The following is a 23501-nucleotide window of genomic DNA, read 5'->3' as shown; positions in this document are numbered from 1 at the left end:
CGTCCCTGAGTCCTGTTAGTTAGCAGGATCCTCTGACGCTGGTTGAGATTCGTGCGACCGACAGTTAAAATCACGTTGGGGTCCTATTTGCATTCTTAAGAGGCCCTTACCGGATGTTGTAAGCACCACCAACCTCCTGAAATTTAGGAGTTATGTTGGTGCAGGGGTACTATTATTAAATTCCTCATTCTCATCAGGACCATTGGTGGGGTGGGGGGGTTAATTCTGTAGCTGCTGATTTGACACCAAGTGTGGCATTTTTTCCTCATTTCTCTGCTTGTCTTTTCATCTCCCCTGCCGAAATGTTGACGGCATGCAGAGATGCAACTCCACAGATCTCTTTCCCCTGCAGATTTCTTTTTGATTGCTGCAGAGTATCTCTCTCTGCTAGTTACAGGGACAATTTTAATATTCAGAAATAACCAGGAAGAAAATGTTGCCAATCTGAAAGAAAAGTGGAAAATATTGGACATTTAGCAGGCCATTAAACTGCCCTAAAGACGAGACAGGTTAAATATTTAAATTGCAAACTTTATAAAAATGCATCTTTCAGTGTTCACTTCTGAAGCAGAGTTGCGTCCCCCCAAAAATTAACCCCATGTTTTCCTGCTAGAGATGCTGTCTGCCCTTTCATGTACTGTATTTCTAGCATTTTGATATTTCTGGGACTATTTGCCTTAGGTTGTAGGTCAGGTGTGAGGGTAAAGCAGAAAAGGGTGGATGGGAGTGGCAGCAGTGGCCTCTGGTCACTGGGGGTTGTATTCCAGGCTTTCTCAGCTTGCTTTATTGTAACCTGCATAACAATCTTTAAAGGTGGGGGGATGGCCAGGGAGGGTGACTTCCTCCTTAATGATACTTGAACCTCCTCTCTTGAAAAGGAATTTGAGTTGAAGATTGGTCCTGATCAAGTAATTCTGGTCAAGTCAGCATGAACGTCATGTGGGGAAAAGGTATTCTTCTGTTTTTCCTTGAAAGAGTTTCACACCAAAGATATGGAATTGTTTGCTTTTGTGAAGAGAAAGTTCACGTGTGATATGTATTGCATCGTGTATACTAGCAACAATGCTTGTTTGGTTTCAGTGCAGATTGTACAAAGTAGATTGATTTTCAATTTGGCCCCTAGCAACTGCCAGTGTCAATACATTTGGGTATTTGTCATTATTTCAGTTGCCTGGCTACCTTTTTGTTGTGCCACTTGATATGTCAAAACAAAAGTGTTCAAATTGGTGTTGTAAAATCAGTTTGTTTGAGGATTGAGATCTAGATGTTTGCTTGGATACCTTCAGCATATACCTCGATTGATACTTCTGTGCACTGTTGAGGGAGTGCTGCATTGTCAGAGGTGTTCCTCTTTGGATGAAATGTTCAACCATGGCCTCAACTGCCTATTCCAGTGAGGAGGTTCAAGATCCCATGTCACCATTCAAAGAAAAGCAGGGAATTCTCCAAGTGCCCTGGCTAACATTCCTCCCTCAACCAAAACCAACACGAACAAGTCCACTGGTCATTTGTCATGTAGCTGTTTGCACATGTTTCTACATGCAAAATGGCTGCTGTTTTTGTCTACAGTTGTTGCACTTAAAGTACTTAGCATATAATAAATAATCTTGAGATGTTTCTGAAACATGAAAAAGTACCAATTCCCAACGCTAAGATTAAAGAATGTTATAAATGATGAAACTGGAACTTGAGCACTTGAAAATATCTCAACTCCGCAGTTGAGTTCCTTCCTTTATTTAAGTTTCCTTTTGCAAATTTTCACCTTGCTTCTCATAAAGGAATGCATACCTCCTGAGATATAGTTTGATGTGCAACGCTGACCCTTTGCTTTCAAATTGTCCAAAGCTCACCCAAGTGGCCCTTCTTCATGTGTGGACATAAGAGCATGTATGTTGGCAGGCAGTTGTACCAGAGGGCCATCATAGCAGTGACCCATCTTGTTCATAAGGCGTTAAAGCCCTTATTTTCTTATAAAGACAAAAATAGTGTTAAACTACCCTACAGCTAACTGTTTCTCCCTAATTTCAATAGACAATTGGCAGATTAAAAGTTTACCAGGAGAGCTTAGCCTATAGCATAGCGACTAATCAGTGAAAAATTCAGTGAAGCACCCACTGGTAGTGTGGCTGCACATTTGCTTTCAAATTGTCCAATGGTTTATAAAATATGATGTCGGATGCCTTTTTCTTAAGACACTGAAAATTGAATTAAGTACCAACATGATATTTGACCGTTCAAGGCATCACAACAGAGTCCAATTCTGCCCTCATCCATTCTCTACCCACAATGCTTTCCAACCAGGGTCATTGGAGAGCAAGTAAAGTGACAGATCAGTGGAAGATGTTCAAAATAGAACTTAGTTTATCACAGAATCAGTTTATATCCCTATGGGGCAAGAGCTCTGGTTGCCAAAAAAGGTAGGCATGGACAACTAAAGAGTTAAGAGACAGCAACTGGAAGAAAAAACAAAAATGAAAAGAAACAGCACAGATCCTGCGAATGGGGAAAATTACAGAGAATAGCAATGGGTGACAAAGCAGATAGTAGGAGCTACAAAAAGGGAGTATGAAAAGAAACTTGCAAGTGTTAGCAAAATCAATTCTTTTTTGTTATATAATTGTATTTGGATATTGCTGAAAAGAGAGAATGTGTTGCCAAAGCTTCTTGTATTGCACTCATCAGGACAAATGCAAAAATGGCAAATTTCAAGCAATCACAATACTTTGTTTCACTGGAGAAAAGGATGCTGATTGATTGACAAGTTGACTGGCTGAGGTGTTGCCATGGAGAAAGCAATAATCTCCCAAGCTCCCAGGTAATTCAAAAAAGGGCAAGGCTTGAACATGTTCCTTTTGTTTGCAGAGAACAGGTCCCTGTGTATGAATGGATATCACTTCTAGCAAGCGTAAATGAGCCATGTTACGAGCTTGACTAATTATCATAAATTGGTCGTCAGTGTGCTATTCATTCCCTCAGGATTGTTCAGCAAGTGCTCCCCCATCATGGAATTGCATCTTACATTTTGTTTTGGATTTTGCAAATGCTGGCTGGTTGAGTATGGTCTGTACTCTGCCTGTTACGAGCAACCAAAGGAACATGCTGTTTGATTCAATTGGTCAATAGCTGGGACGTATGGCCTACATACCTAGCACTGAAATTCATACATGATGTTGATCAATTTTGGACTGACAGTCGCATCCTGCTAATAGAAAATATCACTCGTACAGTCACTGCTTAGTAATAGTGTGAAATGGCTTGCTTAACCTATTGTTCGGTTATATTTGGATGGAGAGTGTGGTCAGGAGTAATGTGAGCTGCTAGAAAGCTGATAACTGATATTGTCAATGAAAATAAGGAAGGCAGCTGAATAATTACTTTGTAAGAAGTCAGCATGCAAGACATCTAAGCAAACAAATATTGAACTCATCAAAATTAACACGAGCAAATTAACAATAGCAATAAAAAGAAAGTAATGGCACTAAAGAGTGACAAACCCCCAGGACTGGATGGTTTCCATCCCAAGGTTTTAAAGTAGGTGAGAACATTGCAGATGCCCTAACTATAATCTTTCAAAGTTCTCTGAACTTGTGAATTGCCCTTTAGATAGGAAAATTGTGCATGTCACTCTACTATTTGGAAAAAGTAACAGTTGACAACCAGGGAATTATTGACCAGTTAGCTTAATATCTGTTATCGGGGAATTGCTCAAGTCTGTAATTAAGGATAGAGTGATGTAACACCTTGACAATTTTCAGCTGATCAGAGAAAGCCAGCATGAATTTTCAAAGGATAAGTCATGTCTGATGAACCTGATTGAGTGTCTCGAAGGACTAATAATGTAGCCGGCAGGGTAATATCTATGGATGTGATTTATATGGACTTCCAGAAAGCATTTGATAAAATCCCTTATGAGACTTAGATACATTTAAAATTCATGGAATTGAAGGCAGATTGTTAATCTGGTTAGAAAATTGGCTGAGCGGCCGGAGACAGAACAGTGACAATGGGCACATACTCTGATCGGCAAGATGTGACTCGTATCCCACGAGGATCTGTGTTGGGGCCTTAGCTATTTCCTGTATTTATTACTGACTTAGATGATGGAATGGAGAGGTAGCATTGTAGGCAGCGTAAACGGAAGCATAAAATTGCAAAGAGACATTGATAGTTTAAATGAATGGATAAAACTGTGACAAATGGATTTCAATGTAGGTAAATGGTGAAAAGCTAGCAACAGTGGAGGTCCAAAAAGACTGGGAGTACAGAACACGCACAGAAAATAATCGAGATGGCTAATGGAATGCTGGGATTTATATCTAGAGGACTAGAATACATCGAGGTAGAAGTCATGCTTCAGTTATACAAAGTCAGACCACACTTAGAGCATCATGAGCAGTTCTGGTCATCAGACTTTAGAGCATAAACAAAAACAGAATTACCTGGAAAAACTCAGCAGGTCTGGCAGCATCGGCGGAAAAGAAAAGAGTTGACGTTTCGAGTCCTCATGACCCTTCGACAGAACTTGAGTTCGAGTCCAAGAAAGAGTTGAAATATAAGCTGGTTTAAGGTGTGTGGGCGGGGGGGGAGTGAGAGAGAGAGAGAGAAGTGGAGGGGGTTGGTGTGGTTGTAGGGACAAACAAGCAGTGATAGAAGCAGATCATCAAAAGATGTCACAAACAACAGAACAAAAGAACCCATAGGTGTTAAAGTTGGTGATATTATCTAAACGAATGTGCTAATTAAGAATGGATGGTAGGGCACTCAAAGTATAGCTCTAGTGGGGGTGGGGAGAACATAAAAGATTTAAAAATATTTTAAAATAATGGAAATAGGTGGGAAAAGAAAAATCTACATAATTTATTGGAAAAAAACAAAAGGAAGGGGGAAACAGAAAGGGGGTGGGGATGGAGGAGGGAGCTCAAGACCTAAAGTTGTTGAATTCAATATTCAGTCCGGAAGGCTGTAAAGTGCCTAGTCGGAAGATGAGGTGTTGTTCCTCCAGTTTGCATTGGGCTTCACTGGAACAATGCAGCAAGCCAAGGACAGACATGTGGGCAAGAGAGCAGGGTGGAGTGTTAAAATGGCAAGCGACAGGGAGGTTTGGCTCATTCTTACGGACAGACCGCAGGTGTTCTGCAAAGCAGTCACCCAGTTTACGTTTGGTCTCTCCAATGTAGAGGAGACCACATTGGGAGCAACGAATGCAGTAGACTAAGTTGGGGGAAATGCAAGTGAAATGCTGCTTCACTTGAAAGGAGTGTGTGGGCCCTTGGACGGTGAGGAGAGAGGAAGTGAAGGGACAGGTGTTGCATCTTTTGTGTGGGCATGGGGTGGTGCCGTAGGAGGGAGTTGAGGAGTAGGGGGTGATGGAGGAGTGGACCAGGGTGTCCCGGAGGGAGCGATCCCTATGGAATGCCGATAGGGGGGGTGAAGGGAAGATGTGTTTGGTGGTGGCATCATGCTGGAGTTGGCAGAAATGGCGGAGGATGATCCTTTGAATGCGGAGGCTGGTGGGGTGATAAGTGAGGACAAGGGGGACCCTATCATGTTTCTGGGAAGGAGGAGAAGGTGTGAGGGCAGATGCGCGGGAGATGGGCCGGACACGGTTGAGGGCCCTGTCAACGACCGTGGGTGGAAAACTTCGGTTAAGGAAGAAGGAGGACATGTCAGAGGAACTGTTTTTGAAGGTAGCATCATCGGAACAGATGCGACGGAGGCGAAGGAACTGAGAGAATGGGATGGAGTCCCTACAGGAAGCGGGGTGTGAGGAGCTGTAGTCGAGGTAGCTGTGGGAGTCGGTGGGTTTGTAATGGATATTGGTGGACAGTCTATCACCAGAGATTGAGACAGAGAGGTCAAGGAAGGGAAGGGAAGTGTCAGAGATGGACCACGTGAAAATGATGGAGGGGTGGAGATTGGAAGCAAAATTAATAAATTTTTCCAAGACTTTAGAGCATATTGCACTTGGAGGGAGAGAAGCATAGATTTATCAGAATGATACCTGAACTCTAATGGTTAAATTAGAAGGATAATTACACAAACTAGAGTTGTATTTCCTTGCTGCCTAATTCATTTGGTAGCACTCTCCCCTGTGAGTCAGCAGGTTCTGGATTCAAGTCCCAATCCAGGAGGTAAGCACAAAAATCAAGGCTGAAAATCCAGTGCAGTACTGAAGGAGTGCTGCATTGTTGGGAATGCCATCCTTCATATGAGACGTTAAACCAGGGCCACGCTGCCTTTCTTGGGTGAACAAAGGATCCTATGGCACCATTTCAATGAAGAGTAAATGTGTTTTTCCCTGGTGTCATGGCCAATATTTATCCTTCAATCAACATCACAAAAATAGATTATCTGTTCTGACGTTGCTGGTTGCAGGAGTTTACTATGAGTTATTTGATTACTGCATTTCCTATGTTTCAACAGTGACGACACTTCAAAAGTACTTCTCAAAGTGCTTTACAGTTAGTGATGTCCAATGAACATCTTTTATTTTGGAATTTAGAAGGTTGGGGGATGATTTGTTCAAAGTTTTCAAGATATTAAGAGGAGCAGATAGGGAGAAATTCTTTATGCTAGTTGGGGATTCTCGAGCCAGACTAATGGTGTTAAAAGTTAACTATGTTAAAAGTTTGGAACTCTGCAAATAACAATTGATGTTAGGTCAATGGCCAGTTTTTTATTTGCTTATGGGATATGAGTGTCACTGGCAAGGCCAGCATTTGCTGCCTATCCTTAATTGTCCTTGAGGTAATTCTACCTCTGAGGTACATTACAAGTACGTTAAGAGTAAGAGGATAACTAGGGAAAGAGTAGGGCCCATTCAGGACCGTAGTGGTAATTTGTGTGTGGAGCAGGAAGATGTAGATAGGGTTCTAAATGAATACTTTGTGTCGGTGTTCGCAAATGAGATGGACAATGTGGGTATGGAAATCAGGCAGAAGGACTATGATATAATTAAAGAAATTCGCATAGAAAGGGAGGAGGTTCTAAGTGGCCTAGCAGGCTTAAAAGTAGATAAATCTCCAGGCCTGGATGAAATGAGTGAGACAAGAGAGGAGATAGCAGGGGCGCTGACAATAATTTTCAATACCTCTCTGGCCGCAGGAGAGGTGCCAGAAGATTGGAGGACAGCCAATGTGGTACCATTATTCATGAAGGGAGGAAGGGATAAACCAGGGAACTACAAGCCAGTCAGTCTAACCTCAGTGGTGGGGAAACTATTGGAAGCAATTCTGAGGGACAGAATTAATCTACACTTGGAGAGGCAGGGATTGATCAAGGACAGTCAGCATGGCTTTGTCAAGGGGAGGTTATGTCTGACCAATTTGATTGAATTTTTCAAAGAGGTGACTTGGTGTGTAGATGAGGGCAATGCATTTGACATAGCCTACTTGGACTTCAGCAAGGCTTTTGATAAGGTCCTGCATGGGAGACTGATAACGAAGATAAGAGCCCATGGGATCCAAGGCAATTTGGCAAATTGGATCCAGAATTGGCTGAGTGGCAGGAAGCAGAGGGTGATGGTCCAGGGCTGTTTTTGTGACTGGATGCCTGTGTCCAGTGGGGTTCCACAGGGATCGGTGTTGGGGCCCTCGCTGTTGTAGTATATATAAATGATTTAGACTTGAATGTAGGAGGTTTGATCAATAAATTCGAGGGTGACACAAAAATTGTTGGGGTGGTAAATAGTGAAGAGAATAGCCTTAGATTACAGGAGGATATAGACGGGTAGGTCAGATGGGCTGATCAGTGGCAAATGGAATTTAATCCAGGTGGTGTGAGGTGATGTACTTGGGCAGGACAAACAAGGCATGGGAATACACAATGAATGGTAGGACCCTGGGAAGCACCAAGGGTCAGAGGGACTTTGGTATGCATGTCCACCAGTTCCTTAAGGTAGCGGGACAGGTAGATAAAGTGGTTAAGAAGGCATATGGGATACTTGCCTTTATTAGCTGAGGCATAGAATATAAGAGCAGGGAGTTATGCTGGAACTGTGTAAAATGCTGGTTAGGCCACAGCTAGAGTATTGCGTGCAGTTCTGGAATCCATATTCTCGGAAGAATATGATTGCACTCGAGAGAGTGCAGAGGAGATTTACAGGGATGTTGCCTGGGCTGGAGAGTTTTAGTTATGAGGAGAGATTGGATAGACTGGGGTTATTTTCCCTGGAGCAGAGGAGATTGAGGGGGGACATGACTGAGGTGTATAAAATTATGAGGGGCATAGATAGGGTAGACAGGAAGGAACTTCTCCCCTTGGTGGAGCGATCAATAACTAGGGGGCGTGGATTTAAGGTAAGTGTCAGGAGGCTTAGAGGGGATGTGAGGAAGAATTTTTTCACCCAGAGGATGGTGGGAATCTGGAACTCACTGCCTGAAAGGGTAGTAGAGGCTTAAACCCTCATAACATTTAAGAAGTATTTGGATGTGCACTTGCGATACCATGGCATACAAGGCTATGGGCCTGGTGCTGGAAAATGGGATGAGAATAATTAGGTGCTTGTTTAACTGGCGCAGACTCGTTGGGCCGAAGGGCCTTTTTCTGTGCTGTAGACCTCTATGACTCTATGAGGTTGATCGATTGTTGTTAACCAAAGACACTGAGGAATATGGGGCAAAGGCAGGTATATGGAGTTAGGTCACGTAATCAGCCATGATCTCATTGAGTGGCAGAACAGATTCAAGGGGCTAAATGGCCACCTCCTGTTCCTATGTTTCCATGTTTCTGTTTCACAGTCACTGTAAATGAGTTGCATTCTGTTCTTATTTTGGATTCCAGTCTTTTTCCCAGTGTTTCAATGGATTGCAATTGTGCAATTCTGTCTATTTTATAATTAGGGTCAGTAGTTTGTGAAAATTGCTACATGTAAGTTGTTGAATAAATAAATTCCATTTTTATTATATGGGCTTTTGACTGATATTTTGGGGATTACATTGTGTGATTCTACCCACTTTCCCATTAAGTACACAAAGTGTGGCAATGTTAAATTAGCAGTATAAATTTTAATTGTTGTTTAGTTGCTATTTCTAGCCAAGAGACATGGAGGCTCAGTGTACTTGCTCAACTTGACTGATATCAGATAACCCAACATAGACCAATTGGATCTGGTTTTCCTGATCTGTCAGTTGCAGTCCAACATGAAGCATTGAATTTGCCAACTGAGTCTCTGGGGCAATGGAGCAAATTGAAACTGTTGGTTTTATAATGGAGCCATAAAGTAAAATGCTTTCTGGGTTAAATCATTCCTCACTGTGATTTTTCTTTATTCATTCATGGGATGCGGGCTTCGCTGGCTGGGCCAGCATTTATTGTCCATCCCTAGTTGCACTTGAGAGGTGGTGATAACTATTGATTCCAAATTTAAGGCAAGCAAACAGACATTTTGTTTCCATTTTAAAGGTCAACTTCCCAAAAACAGGGCTGCTTTAAAAAAAAAACAGGCCTGTAAATAAGAAGTCAGAATCTTGGCATGCAATGATTATTGAATATCTCTTCTTGTCACACAAGGTGCTAAGGTCAATTCTAGTGTCTTTCCTGCTGCTCTGGCAAAGATCAGCCAACTAAACTCAGATCAGTCATCAAGCCTGGCAACGTCCTGGTCTGCATGACTCACTTACTCAATATTTTAATCAATCAAAAATGTAATATTGAAAAACATCTAGAAACAAGGAAGTCAGCACATATTTCAAAAGGGAAGGCCATACTCAACCAGCCTTATTGAGTTCTTTGAAGAAATAGTAGAATTGGTTAACACTGGTTATGTAGTAGACAAATATATTTGGATTTTCACAAGGTCTTTGATAAAGTACCACCTGGTAGACTCATGACTAAGGTCAGAACATGTTGAGTCAGGGGACAAGTAGCAGAATGGATAACTAAAGGTAAAATGCTACAGTTGCTGACAATCTGTAATACAGTATAAACAGAAAAATACTCAGCGGATCAGGCAGCATGTGTGAATGGAGAATGGAAAGCAAGCTGACTGGTAAACAGCAGGGGTAAACAGTAAACCAATAAGTCACTGAGACTGGCAAAAGGTAGGAAGTGATGTTCCACAATGGTTGGTGCTGAAAGCATTAATGGTCATCATTTAAATGACCGATTTGTATTTGGGAATTGGAAGCACCTTTACAAAGTCTGTGGATGACGCCAAATTAAGGCATGTAGTTAATATAGAGGACTGCACAAAAATACAAGAGGACATTAATAAATGTGCAATATGTGCATGTTATTGGTAAATTAACTTCAATGTATGTAAATGTGAGTTGGAACGTATTGGTACGAAGAATAAGGAAGCCACATACTCCTTGGAAAATTTTAAATAGAGTAGAGGAGTCATAGGCTCATTACGGCACAGAAGCAGGCCATTCAGCACATCAAGTTTATGTTGGCTCTTCGTAGAGCAATCCAGTGAGTCCTATACCTTTACTCGATCACCCTCTTTTTCCCGAATAGGATCCACTCTGCCTTTTACTACCCACTTACTGTTTACATGCTGGTAGAAGATTTTTGGGTTTTATGTTGACTGCCATTCTATTCTCAGATGTTTCTCTCTCTGTCAGTCTTTTCCTCTTCACTCGCAGTCTGAACTTATTTTCTCTCTTTCTCTCTCATAAGACCATAAGAAATAGGAGCAGAAATTAGGCCATTCGGCCCATCGAGTCTGCTCTGCCATTCAATCATGGCTGATAAGTTTCTCAACCCCATCCCCCCGCCTTCTCCACATAACCTTTGATCCCCTTACCAATCAATAACCTATCTATCTTGGTCTTAAGTGCACTCAATGACCTGGCCTCCACAGCCTTCTGTGACAATGAATTCATCATCCTAGGAGCCCTGGCTTTTGTTCCCTACCCTTGGTCCTTGTTGGAATGTACCTGCAGCATCTCTTCCTTGCAGATCACCCATTGTTCTGTTATTCCTCTCAGTCTTCAGTACAATTTTACCCTGGCTAGATCTCTTCTCATCTCAATGAAGTTAGCCCTCTTCCAATTTAGAAGTTGTACCTTAGTTTGTTCCTTGCATTTCTCCATTACTAGTATAAATCTTTTGGTACAAAGATGAGTCTTACTCAAGTGTTCCCTCACAGACACTTAGTCAGCTTGACCCACCTCAATCCACAACACCAGATCCAGACATGCCTCCTTCCTGGTTGGACCAAGAACATACTGGTCAGGAAGTTCTCCTGAACACATTTCAGAAATTCCTCTCCCTCTTCACCCTTAATTGTAACTCTATCCGGTCAATATTTGGGTAATTTCATTCCCTCAATATTATCACTCTATAATTCTACCTCATCTCTGTGATTTCTCTGCAGATTTGTTCACTCACTTACTCATGCATTGCTCGCTTGCTATTTGGAGGCCTATAGAATATCCCCAGGTGTTTGACATACCGACCCATACCCTTTTTGCTTCTCAATTCTAACCAAATGGAGTCAGTCCTTACCCCCTCAAGGACATCCTCTCTTTCCAATACTACAATGTCTTCCCCAGTTAGTAGTGCCTCCCTACCTTCTTATTTTCTTCCCCATCTTTTCTGAACATTTTACATCCTGAATATTAATCACCCAGTCCTCGCCATTTTAAGTCATGTTTCCATTATTGCCACATATTTTCCCACATGGCTATTTGTTCTTGTAGCTCACCAAACTTACTCACCACACTTTATGTATTTGCATGCATGCATTCTTGACCTTTCTTTCTAATCCTCATAGTCCTCCTTTGTCTGCTCTTATCTTATGTGGTGCTACTCACTTCCCTAGAACTATTTGCATGGCACTGGACCTAATCCAGAGATCACTATCTTTGAGGTCCTATTTTTTAACTTCCTAGCTCCTGAAAATCTGATCATAGGACCTCAATATTTGCCCTGTGTCATTGTTAATGACATGTACCATAACTTCTGACTCACTCCCTTCCCCTTACAGAATATTCTGTGCCTCTCTGTGAGGTCCTTATTTTTGGAACACTTTATATCCTTGAATACTAAGTGCCCAATCCTCACCACCTGTAAGCCATGTTTCCATTATTGCCAGGATATCACATCCCACATAGCTCTTTCTGCTTGTAGCTCACTGATCATCATCTTCACGCTTTAAGGAGCAAAGGAATCTGGGGATTCAGAAACACACATCACTAAAAGTTGTGATAAAGGTTAATAAGGCCATTAAAAAAGCAAACAAAGCACTTGGATTCCTTGTTGGAGGGATAGAATTGAAAAACAAGCAAGTTATTTTAAACTTGTACAGAACTTTGTTTAGACCTTGCTTGGAGTACCTTGAACAGTTCTGGTCTCCATATTACAAAATGTATATTGAGGTACTTGAGAAGATGCAAAAAATGATTTACTAGAATGATGCCAGAACTAAGAGGCTATATCTATCAGATAAGATTGAATATGTTGTGGCCCATCTATCCTCCAACTTTTCCTCCCACTTCTTAGTGAAGAGAAGAGCTGGTCAATTCAAAATTGAAGCATCTTCTACATTTCTGGCAGTGGTTGCTTTTTAATTTTTTTATTCTTTCGAGGGATGTGGGCATTGCTGGCTAAACCAACATTTATTGCCAGCCCTAATCGCCCTTGAGAAGGTATTTGCAAATGAGAACCTAAATGAGGCAGAGGGATCTGGAAATACAAATACACAAATCACTACAAATAGTGAGACAGGCTACAAGGCCATTCAAAAAGCAAGCCTAGCACTAAGGCTTATTTCCAGAGGGATAGAATTGTAGATAAAGATGTTGTGCTAATCTTGCTTCAAAATGCTTGAATAGACTGGATCGGCTGAATGATCTGTTTCTGTGCTGTATATTCTTTGTAATCCTATGCATTATAGCCATTGAAGGCTACTTACTCAATTATCTGAACTTTGCATCAGACTTTGAAAGAGACCTTGATGGCAATGTGTATTCTAGAGCAGGAGTGTAAGCTTGTAAACAGTAACAAAATTACCTGGAAAATCTCAGCAGGTCTGGCAGCATCGGCAGAGAAGAAAAGAGTTGACGTTTCGAGTCCTCATGACCCTTCGACAGAACTTGAGTTCGAGTCCAAGAAAGAGTTGAAATATAAGCTGGTTTAAGGTGTGTGTGTGGGGGGTGGAGAGAGAGAGAGAGTGGTGGAGTGGGGGTGTGGTTGTAGGGACAAACAAGCAGTGATAGAAGCAGATCATCAAAAGATGTCAACAACAATAGTACAAAAGAACACATAGGTGTTAAAGTTAAAGCTGGTGATATTATCTAAACGAATGTGCTAATTAAGAATGGATGGTAGGGCACTCAAGGTATAGCTCTAGTGGGGGTGGGGAGAGCATTTTTTTTATATATAATGGAAATAGGTGGGAAAAGGAAAATCTATATAATTTATTGGAAAAAAAAGAAAAGGAAGGGGGAAACAGAAAGGGGGTGGGGATGGGGTAGGGGGCTCACGACCTGAAGTTGTTGAATTCAATATTCAGTCCGGATGGCTGTAAAGTGCCTAGTCGGAAGATGAGGTGTTGTTCCTCCAGTTTGCATTGGGCTTCACTGGAACAATGCAGCAAGCCAGGGACAGACATGTGGGCAAGAGAGCAGGGTGGAGTGTTAAAATGGCAAGCGACAGGGAGGTTTGGGTCATTCTTGCGGACAGACCGCAGGTGTTCTGCAAAGCGGTCGCCCAGTTTACGTTTGGTCTCTCCAATGTAGAGGAGACCATGTGCCCTACCATCCATTCTTTTAGATAATATCACCAACTTTAACTTTAACACCTATGTGTTCTTTTGTACTATTGTTGTTGACATCTTTTGATGATCTGCTTCTATCACTGCTTGTTTGTCCCTACAACCACACCCCCACTCCACCACTCTCTCTCTCTCTCTCTCTCTCCGCCCCCCACACACACACACACACCTTAAACCAGCTTATATTTCAACTCTTTCTTGGACTCGAACTCAAGTTCTGTCGAAGGGTCATGAGGACTCGAAACGTCAACTCTTTTCTTCTCCGCCGATGCTGCCAGACCTGCTGAGTTTTTCCAGGTAATTTTGTTTTTGTTTTGGATTTCCAGCATCCGCAGTTTTTTTGTTTTTAGCTTGTAAACAGTGTTGTGTCAACATATGAGCATCTATAAGTATTCCTTGTTGTCTGGAGACAGGTGAGGTGGCTCAGAATGAGAACTGGAAAACTGCACTCTTCAGTTAGGCAGTTATGTTCCAGTTTTGGCAATCTGAAAAAGACAAAAAATTGTCAGTTTATAAGTAATCCCACTATTCCTGCCTGTCTGCAGGCATTCATTGTTTGTCTCTTGCTTCCTTCTACTCTTCTGTTTACACTTGCTCAGCAGATATTGGTGACACTGCTAAGGCCCCACCTATTACCCATCTCTGGTTGCTCTGAGAAGATGCTGGTAAATCTTTTTGAACCGCTGCAGTGTTTAATTGTATTAAATGGGAATTCCAAGACTTTGTATGAGTATAAAGGGCAGTAGGATTGTGTGTAATTTAGAGGTGACAGTGTTCTCATGATCTTGTTATTCTAGTTCCTCTCAGTTGAGGTATTGTGGCTGAGAAGTGAAGTCAAAGCAAATTGAGTCGATCTATTGCAGCTCTTTCATTTTCCACTGGTGAGCCATTGTGTGTAGCAATATCTTTTTATCTATCTTATTTTTTAAAAAAGTTAATTCTACAATTAAACTATTCCTGCACAAGAAAAATTGTAAAAAAAACTTATGCTAAGCATTTGGAGGCTAACTTAAAATAAAATACCTTCAGATCCTGTCATTTAGATTGTCACAAGCACTCTGCACTGATCGTGCTGCAACCCGCAAGATCAAGCCATGATAGACAGAATGAAGTTTGGTATCAGCGATATTTGATAATGTAGGTTAACACTAGATTTCGTAATTGAATGGAACAGTTTTGCTCCAGAACTTAACCTTGTAATGTGAATATGGCTAGTTTCAATGCACCATATTAGTCTGCACCCTTAGAAAGCACTGCCATATTCAGAAATTCTTCCATTTCTTGATGTAGCCCTTTGTTGGATATTTCAGCTATGTGATTTTTAATACCCAGCCTCCACTTAAAACCTCACCACACTAGCGGGTCAGAAATTGGCAGCCCAATGACCAGATACCTGTCCCTGTACTTCAGTGGTGCATATTGTTCAAGTTTGCTGCGCCACTGCAGAATCAATATATTTTAAAAGTTCCTATGGTTTGCAGAGGTCACACATTCCTTACTGCATTATCAGATTCAACATCTTATGCTGTTATTTTGCTCTGGAGTCACATTCTTAAGCTAGCATTTCAGTTAGGTACTAATGGAATGGTGCACTATCAGACGGCACGTCCTTTGGGTAAGAGGTTAAACCTCCTCTTCATTCCCCTCAGGTGGACCTAAAAGATCCCCTGGCCCTATTTGAAGAAGAGCGCTATAATACCAGCCAGTATTTATCCCTCAATCAACATCACAAAAACAGATGATCTTGTCATTCATTTCATTGCTGTTTGTGGGAGCTTCCTGTTTTCAAATTTGCTGTCTTTTTTTATTTCAACAGCAACTAGGCTTCAAATATTCTGGCTGTAAAGTGCTTTGGGATGTAGAAATGCAAGTCATTGTGTTTTTTTTGACTGTTCACCCTGTTGTAACCAACCCAACTCGCATTGTTCCTGTGGAAGGGTAGTCTGGTGAGTTCCTGCCAGATTCATGAGCTCCACTTGTGCCTGACGCCTATGGGGAATAGTATTGGGTTTAAGAAAACTTGGGCTGAGCAGCAGCAAGAGGTATAGGGCTGATGTTTCAATATGTGCAGCAGAGTAAAGGTCTTTAATCATTCCACTAAAAGTGCTCAAGATTAAAATTTTATCTCATCACTCACCCTGAACTTAGCAGGCCTCAGCCATGTCCCCATGATGACACTCTTCAAAGACCCAATGCAGAAACTTGAGCACGCAAACCAAGTTATTACTCTAAGTGTAATTACTGAGGGAGTTCTGCGCCGTTGGAGACAATGCCTTTCAGGTGAAATGTTAAATTTAGACCCTGTCAGCCTCTGCAGAAGATGTAAAAAAAAATCCTACAGCACTATTTGAAGAGGAGCATTAGTGTTCTCCCCAGTATCCTGGGGAACATTTATTCCTCAACCGACACTTAAAACAGCTGATCCGTCATACCACATTGCTGTTTGTAGGAGCTTGCTTGTACAAGTTGGCTCTGCATTACCTATGTTGTAACAGTGACTACACCTCAAAAAAGCACTTCATTAGTTGTAAAACATCTGATTTTCTGGGATTGTGAAAGGCACAATGCAAATGTGCCTTCCTTTTGAATTCTGGCCAGTTCTCTCAGGTGGGAGGCAGCATGCTAATTCTGTGGACCTCCCAATGGATAAGTTATTTAATACATAGATAGTTAAAACACTTGATTTATTTAGTCATTTTTTATGATTAGTTATGAATGGTTAAGTAAAGTATTTGCTTTTTTAAAAAAACAATTTTTTTCTATTTTGTCCACTGTTCTTAAATCCAGCTAGAATGTCAACTGATCAAAGTGACTTGCACTAAATTGTAAATCAGTTTTCAGTTCTGCTCAGCCTGTAACTGTTATCAAAGCCAGGTTGGAGTTGCAACTGTTGTTTAGCTTTTCCAACTTCAACTGCTCTGCCCTAATAATGTGCTGTTCCTGCCAGCCTAGAGTCAGCACTGATTGACTGGCTTATACAGCAACAGGACAAGGGATTTGTGTTGTTTTACATGTGTGATGTCTGTAAATGGAGCTTGTTTGTCATTTTTGTGAACACTTATTTTTACTGTTTGATAAAACTCCAGTAATTTAACATGTCATTCTTTGATTTTTTTGTCACTTTTTCGCTCTACATAAATGTGTGGATCAAAAAAGTATGCTTAAACCTTTGGTTTCTCTCACCCTCACATTTTTAATGATTTTTTTTTCTTCTCGCCCTCTTTTTAGGTCTCCCCATGCCACACACCATTCCCCGGCCAAAAGGGCAAGGTAGGTGATGTGCTCCCAGGCCTTTGCCACTGCTGCTCTTGAATCAGCTACTGGGTGGTGTGTGAGAGCAGCCTTGGGCTGACTCATTCAGTGACTTTCAATCTCTCTCACTCCCTCCGTCTGGGGAATTCACCTGATTCCTGGCTGCCTAGTTGCGGGAGGGGAAGTGCACACGACTGCTTGTGGTCTTGTAGGGGCTGGGAAGATGTGCATACTAATCCACTACTCTACCGATATCACTAAACCATTAACTTGTGAAGCTCACTTGTAGTGGGTGATGAATTGTACCAGTTATTTCCCGAATCTTTTCTCCTCCGTCCTTCTGACCAGCTCCTCACTTGAGCTGAGATCCCATTTTCCTCAAAATGCTTGATACTGGTACTTCACTAAGGAATTGGATAGCCTTTTCAAAGAGCCAGCACAGACACGCTGTTCTGAATGCCCCCCTCCCCCACTCCGGGCTGTTTCATTCATCGTTCTATAAATTAACTTGCTTATCAAAGCTTGTCGAATCTCCTCCCCAGTATTCTCGCATTCTTCTGCACTTCTTTGAAGGCCTGAGCCATGGTTCGAGCTGCTATTCCATTGGCTTCAACACTCCAGTGGTGCCCATTCTCTTAGGTTGGAGCCTGAAAACTAAGTATTGGCAGGTCACTTGACTGTAGGCAACATCACAGCCATGCCCAGTTTATGTTCACACAGGAGCACTGGATAGAAATCAGAAATGAAAATCGTGGCTGATTCTTTTATTTTTCCCAACTGACCCCTCCTCCCCCCTCCGCCAACCCCATCTCAACCCATCTTAAGGGATACATAGGCCAATTAGGAAAAAAGAAAATAAATTAATAAATTGTAACGTCTTTCACAACTTCAGAATGTCCCACGTGCTTTATATCCAAATAAGTACTTTTGAAGTGTAACCACTGCTGTAATTTAGGAAGAGCAGCAGCTTATTTGTTCACAGCAATCTTCCACAAACAGTAATGACCAGATAACCTGTTTTAGGTGTTGGTTGAGGGTTAAATATTAGCCAGGACACCGAAGAGAGAATAGTGCCATAGGATCTTTTATGTCCATCTGAGGGGGTAGACAAGGTCTCAGTTGAACATCTGCTCTGAAAGATGGCACCACTAAACTCATGACCCTCTAACTCGGGCGAGAATGATACTCTTGTCCCGTTCAGTTGTTGCCATGCTGAAGTTAGCAAATCTAACACTACATAGGGATTGAACCTGACATCTCTTGGACTGCGTGACTAAATGCATTTACCTATGAACCCTCTAGAGACCCCCTTGTGATCAGATTTGTTAGGAAGGAAACTCTTATTTATGTTACTGGGCTGTTGAACTGCAGAGGGCTTCATGCAGTTCTAACACTTTTCAGAATGAAAATACTTAATTTGTACCATTGATACAAAAATAAAAATTCAGAGAACTTCCTTTCCACATGGCATAAATGTTCCCAGGGTATTTTGTGACAAATAATAACTATAGATCAAAATACTCTGAAATTATGAGTTTCCTGGAAAAGAGAAACTGATTGAAATCTGTTTCAGAAATGTTAAATATAGTTGGAGAAATCAGTGTCCTATGACTGTAATTTCAATGAAATTTAAGTAATCACCTGTGGTTAACAGCCTTAGCAACTTAAACCAACAGAAAATGGATTCTGTATTACAAGCATTCGAGAAATAACTTGCATTTTTGCAGCACCTTTCATGAACCCAGGACGGCGCAAAGTACTTTACAACTAATGAAGTACTTCTGAAGTGTAGTCACTGTTATAATGTGGGAATAAAACTTGTAACTGGCTTGAATTCTCCCCCGCCTGCCCACCCCAGCTTCTGTTGATTTTTGTAATATTCATTGTTTAGTGTAAGAGAGGAAATGTAGTTTAAGTTATTGGCTACAGTTAATGATTATCTTATGCAGTTTACATGCAGGGGTTACATTTTCCAGTGATTAATTTGGAACAGGTAGCCCTACAGACTTTATTTTGTTGGTAGTATTTATTAGCGCATTTTAAGTTGGCTACACCTTGTGATTGCAAAGAAGACAAAGTTTACCGTGGCACGAGTATGGTTTGTGGCGTACTGCAATGAAATGCAAGAGAGCCCAGGCCAGATGATTCTGTCAGCTGTGTATATTTTTCGTTCTGGTAACCTTCATGTTCATGTATTTCCTATCCTGACAATCTAACTCCTTAACTTGATTTTCACTTCCTATTTATTAGAATCCTGGTTTGGGTTTCAGTATTATATATGGACAACAGATGTGAGGATAACTTTCAATCTTTGGCTGTTATTGCACTGCAGGTACTGGTTTGGGAGAAACAGAAACTCAGGATCCAAGAGAATGTCCCATAGGCTCTCAGTGTTTAAAGTTAAATTTTAAAAAATATTTATCAGGATATTTTTAAAATTTGAAACAGATAAATAGCAAAAATTAGTGATTGGTATCCCCCCTCATTCGATGAGATCTCTCACAATTGTCTAAATGTGATTTGGGAAACTTGGCAATCAAATTACATTAAACAGTTTTGCACCAGTCCAAGGCCTAAAAGGAAGTCTGCTAATTTTCCTGTTATTAACCTGATTTTAATTAGTCTATCTAACTTACACCCCTGGGGGGATGATTTCTCCTGTGTGCCAACAGAAAGGTAATCAGTGCATGGGGCTTTGTCCTGGTCTCTGTTATTCATATTATCATCAAAGCATGAGGGTGTCATTCTGATCATTGTGTATTAATAATATTGCAGTCAGAACAGGAGTGTGAGCTACAGTCGCTCCTGCAAAAATGTTGCAGTCATAATGGAACTTTTTCCAGTGATGCTTTGGGTTAGTGGCATTATAATTGCAGCAGCTGCAGGAAACTATCCCAGTGTGTTAGTGACTTTGTAATAATAACTGGAAGGTTTCCTCTGATCTCTATTTCCAGCTGTGTTGTAAATGCATTTGTCTAACACACTTACACAATTAACTAGAAATAGTAACCATGGGGAACCTCTTCCTTCATGTTTCAGCACTGCATCTTGATGATACCTTCTGAACCACTACTGTATAAGCTAACTTACTACTGCAGTAGAGTTAGATTATTGGTTAATTTATTTTGTTATTAATTGCTGGATCTGAAAGCAGTCTTATGAAATTTTTACTCAATCTGCAGGTGTAGGCCTGCACAATCAGCCCCGCACAGGGTGACCAACTCTTGGGGAATAAATTAACAGACACCTTGGCATATGAGTAGGGTGTGTGGAGGGGTATGCTGGCACTCACGAGCCTGTGAGAGCGGGCTGCCTGGGTGGAGAGCACAGTAGTGTGCAGCACTGGTGAGTACTTGGGGATGGTTGAGACCCGTTGCTCCGCGCATTGATTCTGATTGTGCCATCTTGCAACCTGTGCCCTCTGGTCAGCCACAGGACATTCCCAGAATCAGACCAGGCCCAACACAAGGGCAGAAACATAGTCTCCAGCAAAAGAAAAAATTTTGGACAAAACGTGTCCCAGGAAAGCCTGACCCAGGACATGGAACAAAAGGCCAAATTATGGGATGGTTCCAGAAAATTCAGGACAAATGGTCACCCTGGCCCTGCAATTCATGTTTATATGATAGGTGTTACAGCAAAATTGGTCACCATTTTAAGTTGTGCTTCTTTTCCAAATCTGTTGCCTATTACTTACCTCAGCAGTTCCGTAGTTGTCTTGCTCATACCATTGTTCATAACCATAATACTAATTCAGCAGTTCAACAATTTATAAATTCCAAGTTCATTACAAGTGTGGAGAACGCAGGAGATCTCCAATAGTACACATGGCTTGGCTTGGCTCAGTGATAGCACTGAGTCAGAAGCTTGTGGGCTCAATTTTCATTCCAGATGCAAAATAGAGGCTGACACATTTTCCTTTTTCAGTCCTCCACACTTTTTATATTCTGCTTGATTTTGAATTGTATTATGAACCTGACATTTATCATAAGCATCTGTTTCTCTTTCATTTTAATCTCCCTTCTTCAGTCATCCATGGAATTCTAGCTTTGGATATCTTTCCTTCTCCCTCATAGGTTTGTGTCCAGTCTATAGGTGAACGGTCTCTTCTTTGAAGGCCTCCAGTTGCTCATTCACTGTTTTACTTTCCAATCTTTATTTCCACTTCACCTATGTCAGATCCCTTTTCAATTCATTGATATTGTCCCTCATCCAGTTCCTTGTCCTTTTCCATAACTACCCTAAACCTAATGATATTTTGACCAGTTTCCAAAATTCTCTTGCATTGCCCCACCTCATTCCCCTTATGTCCAACCATAAAAAGTGGTGAGTGAGGCACCACTCACTCCCCCAGAAATCAAAAGTCTTATAAGAAATGTGAAAAGCAGCCACGTCATTCTAGTTTCATCTGAGCTGGTGCCATAAATTTACAAGCACCCTGCTGGTCATATCCGCAAACTTCCCAGACCAGCAATTAACCTCAAATTGTCTCATTATGTTCCTATTTACAGCAATTGAGCTTTGTTGTGTTTAAATGACAGTCCAGTTTACACGTGCTACAGCGTAGCAGCAGAATAATAGGTTACCATTTGCATGGTATAAAGTTTTTGTTGCTATAAAACATTATTGGTGTAACTTGCTGTGAGCAATGCTACTGAAACCAGCTAAAACATGAAAACAAAGGTAATTAAGTTCAAATTTATATCACATGGCGGGGTTATTCTGATTTTTTTAAAACTTAAGTCGGAATGCCAGCGACTTCCGTTGAGCAAAAACAGCAGCTGAGTTCTGAAATATTTTGATCGTTGTAAGGCCTTATACAGTGGATGAGGAAATTCCATTTCTGGGTTTTGTTGGCAACAGGAGCAATTACTTGTACATTGAAATAATAAAACATTCCAAAGCATTTTCATAGGAATGTAATCAGGCAAAAATTTACACTGAGCCAAAGAAGGAGGCATGAGGACACCTGACCAGTGGGTTTTAAGAAGCATATTAAAGATTGAGGTAGAGTTAGAAAGGTTTGGGGAGGGAATTCCAGAGTTTGGGACCTTGTGGGGAGGGATGGATTCCAGTGCTGCGGTGAGGAGCAAGTGAAGGATAGGCCAGAGGCTAGAATTGGAGGAGCATAAGGGTGCCAATGTATTATAGAGCTGGAAGAGGTTTGGGATGGGGAGGGGGAAGGCCATGGAGATGATTTGAACACAAGGATGGGAATTTTTAAATTGAAGCTTTGGTGGATCAGGAGCTAACACAGGTCAGCACGGGGGTAATGGCTGAATAGGGAGGACAAATAACTTGTGTTCATTTGCTCATGATGTTTCTTTAGCAGCAAGCTGTATTTCTGTAGCACTCATTTTTACAAAGAATTGTTTCAGGGCAGTGGATAGTGAATGGATATCAAGGGGAAGTGAGGGGCTGAATTATTACATTTAATTCACTGTTAAACAATTAAATGTATGTTCCGTGTATGTAATATTATAAGACCAAGTCAACGTTCTACAAAATTTCAATTAAGCTTTCCAAATCTGAGTGAAAAGTCATGTTATCACTAGAGGATTTCCCTTCACAATAAGGTAGGCAAGGAACTTTATAAAGATAGAAGTGTTATACCACATGATGCACAATATATTATTCTGCTGATGAGATGATGCTGAGTTCCTTTAACATCACAAGACTAATAGTTAATTAAACAGAACCTCACATCATTTAGGATTTAATGTTTGTGAGGAATTGTGTGGATTGGAAATGCTTTTAAATTATAGGCTACAATTCAGAAGCATCCATTATTAAATGACTGACTTTTCTTTAAGACTGCAGCAAAGGGTATATGACTCATATCTGAAGTGACAAACAAAGCACTGAATAACATAGCTGATGGTGAGTTGGAGGAAATGCTGCTCTCTGCTAGATAATGATGTTATGGGTTAGATTTTGCTGTCAAAATAATGGTGACGCTTATGGAAGTAGAGCAACTTCAGGTGAGGAGCAGCTACACGGTTAAATGCCAGTCTCCAAAAGTTGTTGTCCAAGCTGCGCCACTCCACCATTAGCTTTGGAAGAACAGCATCTCACTGCCTGGCTCCCAATTGACACAACGTAAAGTACAGTAGATACGAAGAAAGTCAATTCTCAGAATTACAGGTGTAAATGTTCTTTTAACTATGTGATGCCTATTAATTACTGTTAATCACTACTTTATACCTCTTAACTTTTCTTTCAGTAAATTTCAGGATACAGGGGAAAATATTAGGGAAGGTATTACTAGTAGGCGAGAGGCAGGTAGCAGATAGCATTGGGAAATTGGTTCCTGAGATGAGGAGGTTGTCTTCTGATGAGAGACTGAATAATTTGGGCTTGAAAGGTTTTCACAGGACATACTGAGAGGTTGTTTCCCCTGGCTGAGGAATCTAGAATGTGGGGGCACAGCCTTAAGATAAGGGGTCAATCACTTATGACTGAGATGAGGAGAAATTTCTTTTGAATCTTTGGAATTCTCTGCCTCAGAGGGTTTTGGATACACCACCAT

At 41.2% G+C, this 23501-nt stretch overlaps 1 protein-coding gene across 21 annotated transcripts in view; it reads left to right on the top strand.

The window, feature by feature from the left end:
- Positions 1–23501, top strand: part of LOC121292998 (ataxin-7-like protein 1) — a 310112-nt gene that overhangs the window by 135505 nt on the left and 151106 nt on the right. For 13 of the 21 annotated variants that reach the window (XR_005946412.1, XM_041215540.1, XM_041215545.1 and 10 more), the window contains one exon: positions 16949–16990. The exons of the other annotated variants lie outside the window; for them this stretch is intronic. Coding sequence is in view for 12 of the 13 variants with exons in the window: in XM_041215540.1 (XP_041071474.1) it covers positions 16949–16990 (42 nt within the window). In the remaining variant the exon portion in view is untranslated. The remainder of the gene's footprint in view (positions 1–16948; positions 16991–23501) is intronic. 21 annotated transcript variants of the gene reach the window in all.

This window comes from Carcharodon carcharias, chromosome 21, assembly GCF_017639515.1.
Source record: "Carcharodon carcharias isolate sCarCar2 chromosome 21, sCarCar2.pri, whole genome shotgun sequence".
NCBI classification, from domain to species: Eukaryota; Metazoa; Chordata; class Chondrichthyes; order Lamniformes; family Lamnidae; genus Carcharodon; species Carcharodon carcharias.
Note: the sequence above shows the minus strand (reverse complement) of the source record. Positions and strands in the feature narration are given on the sequence as shown.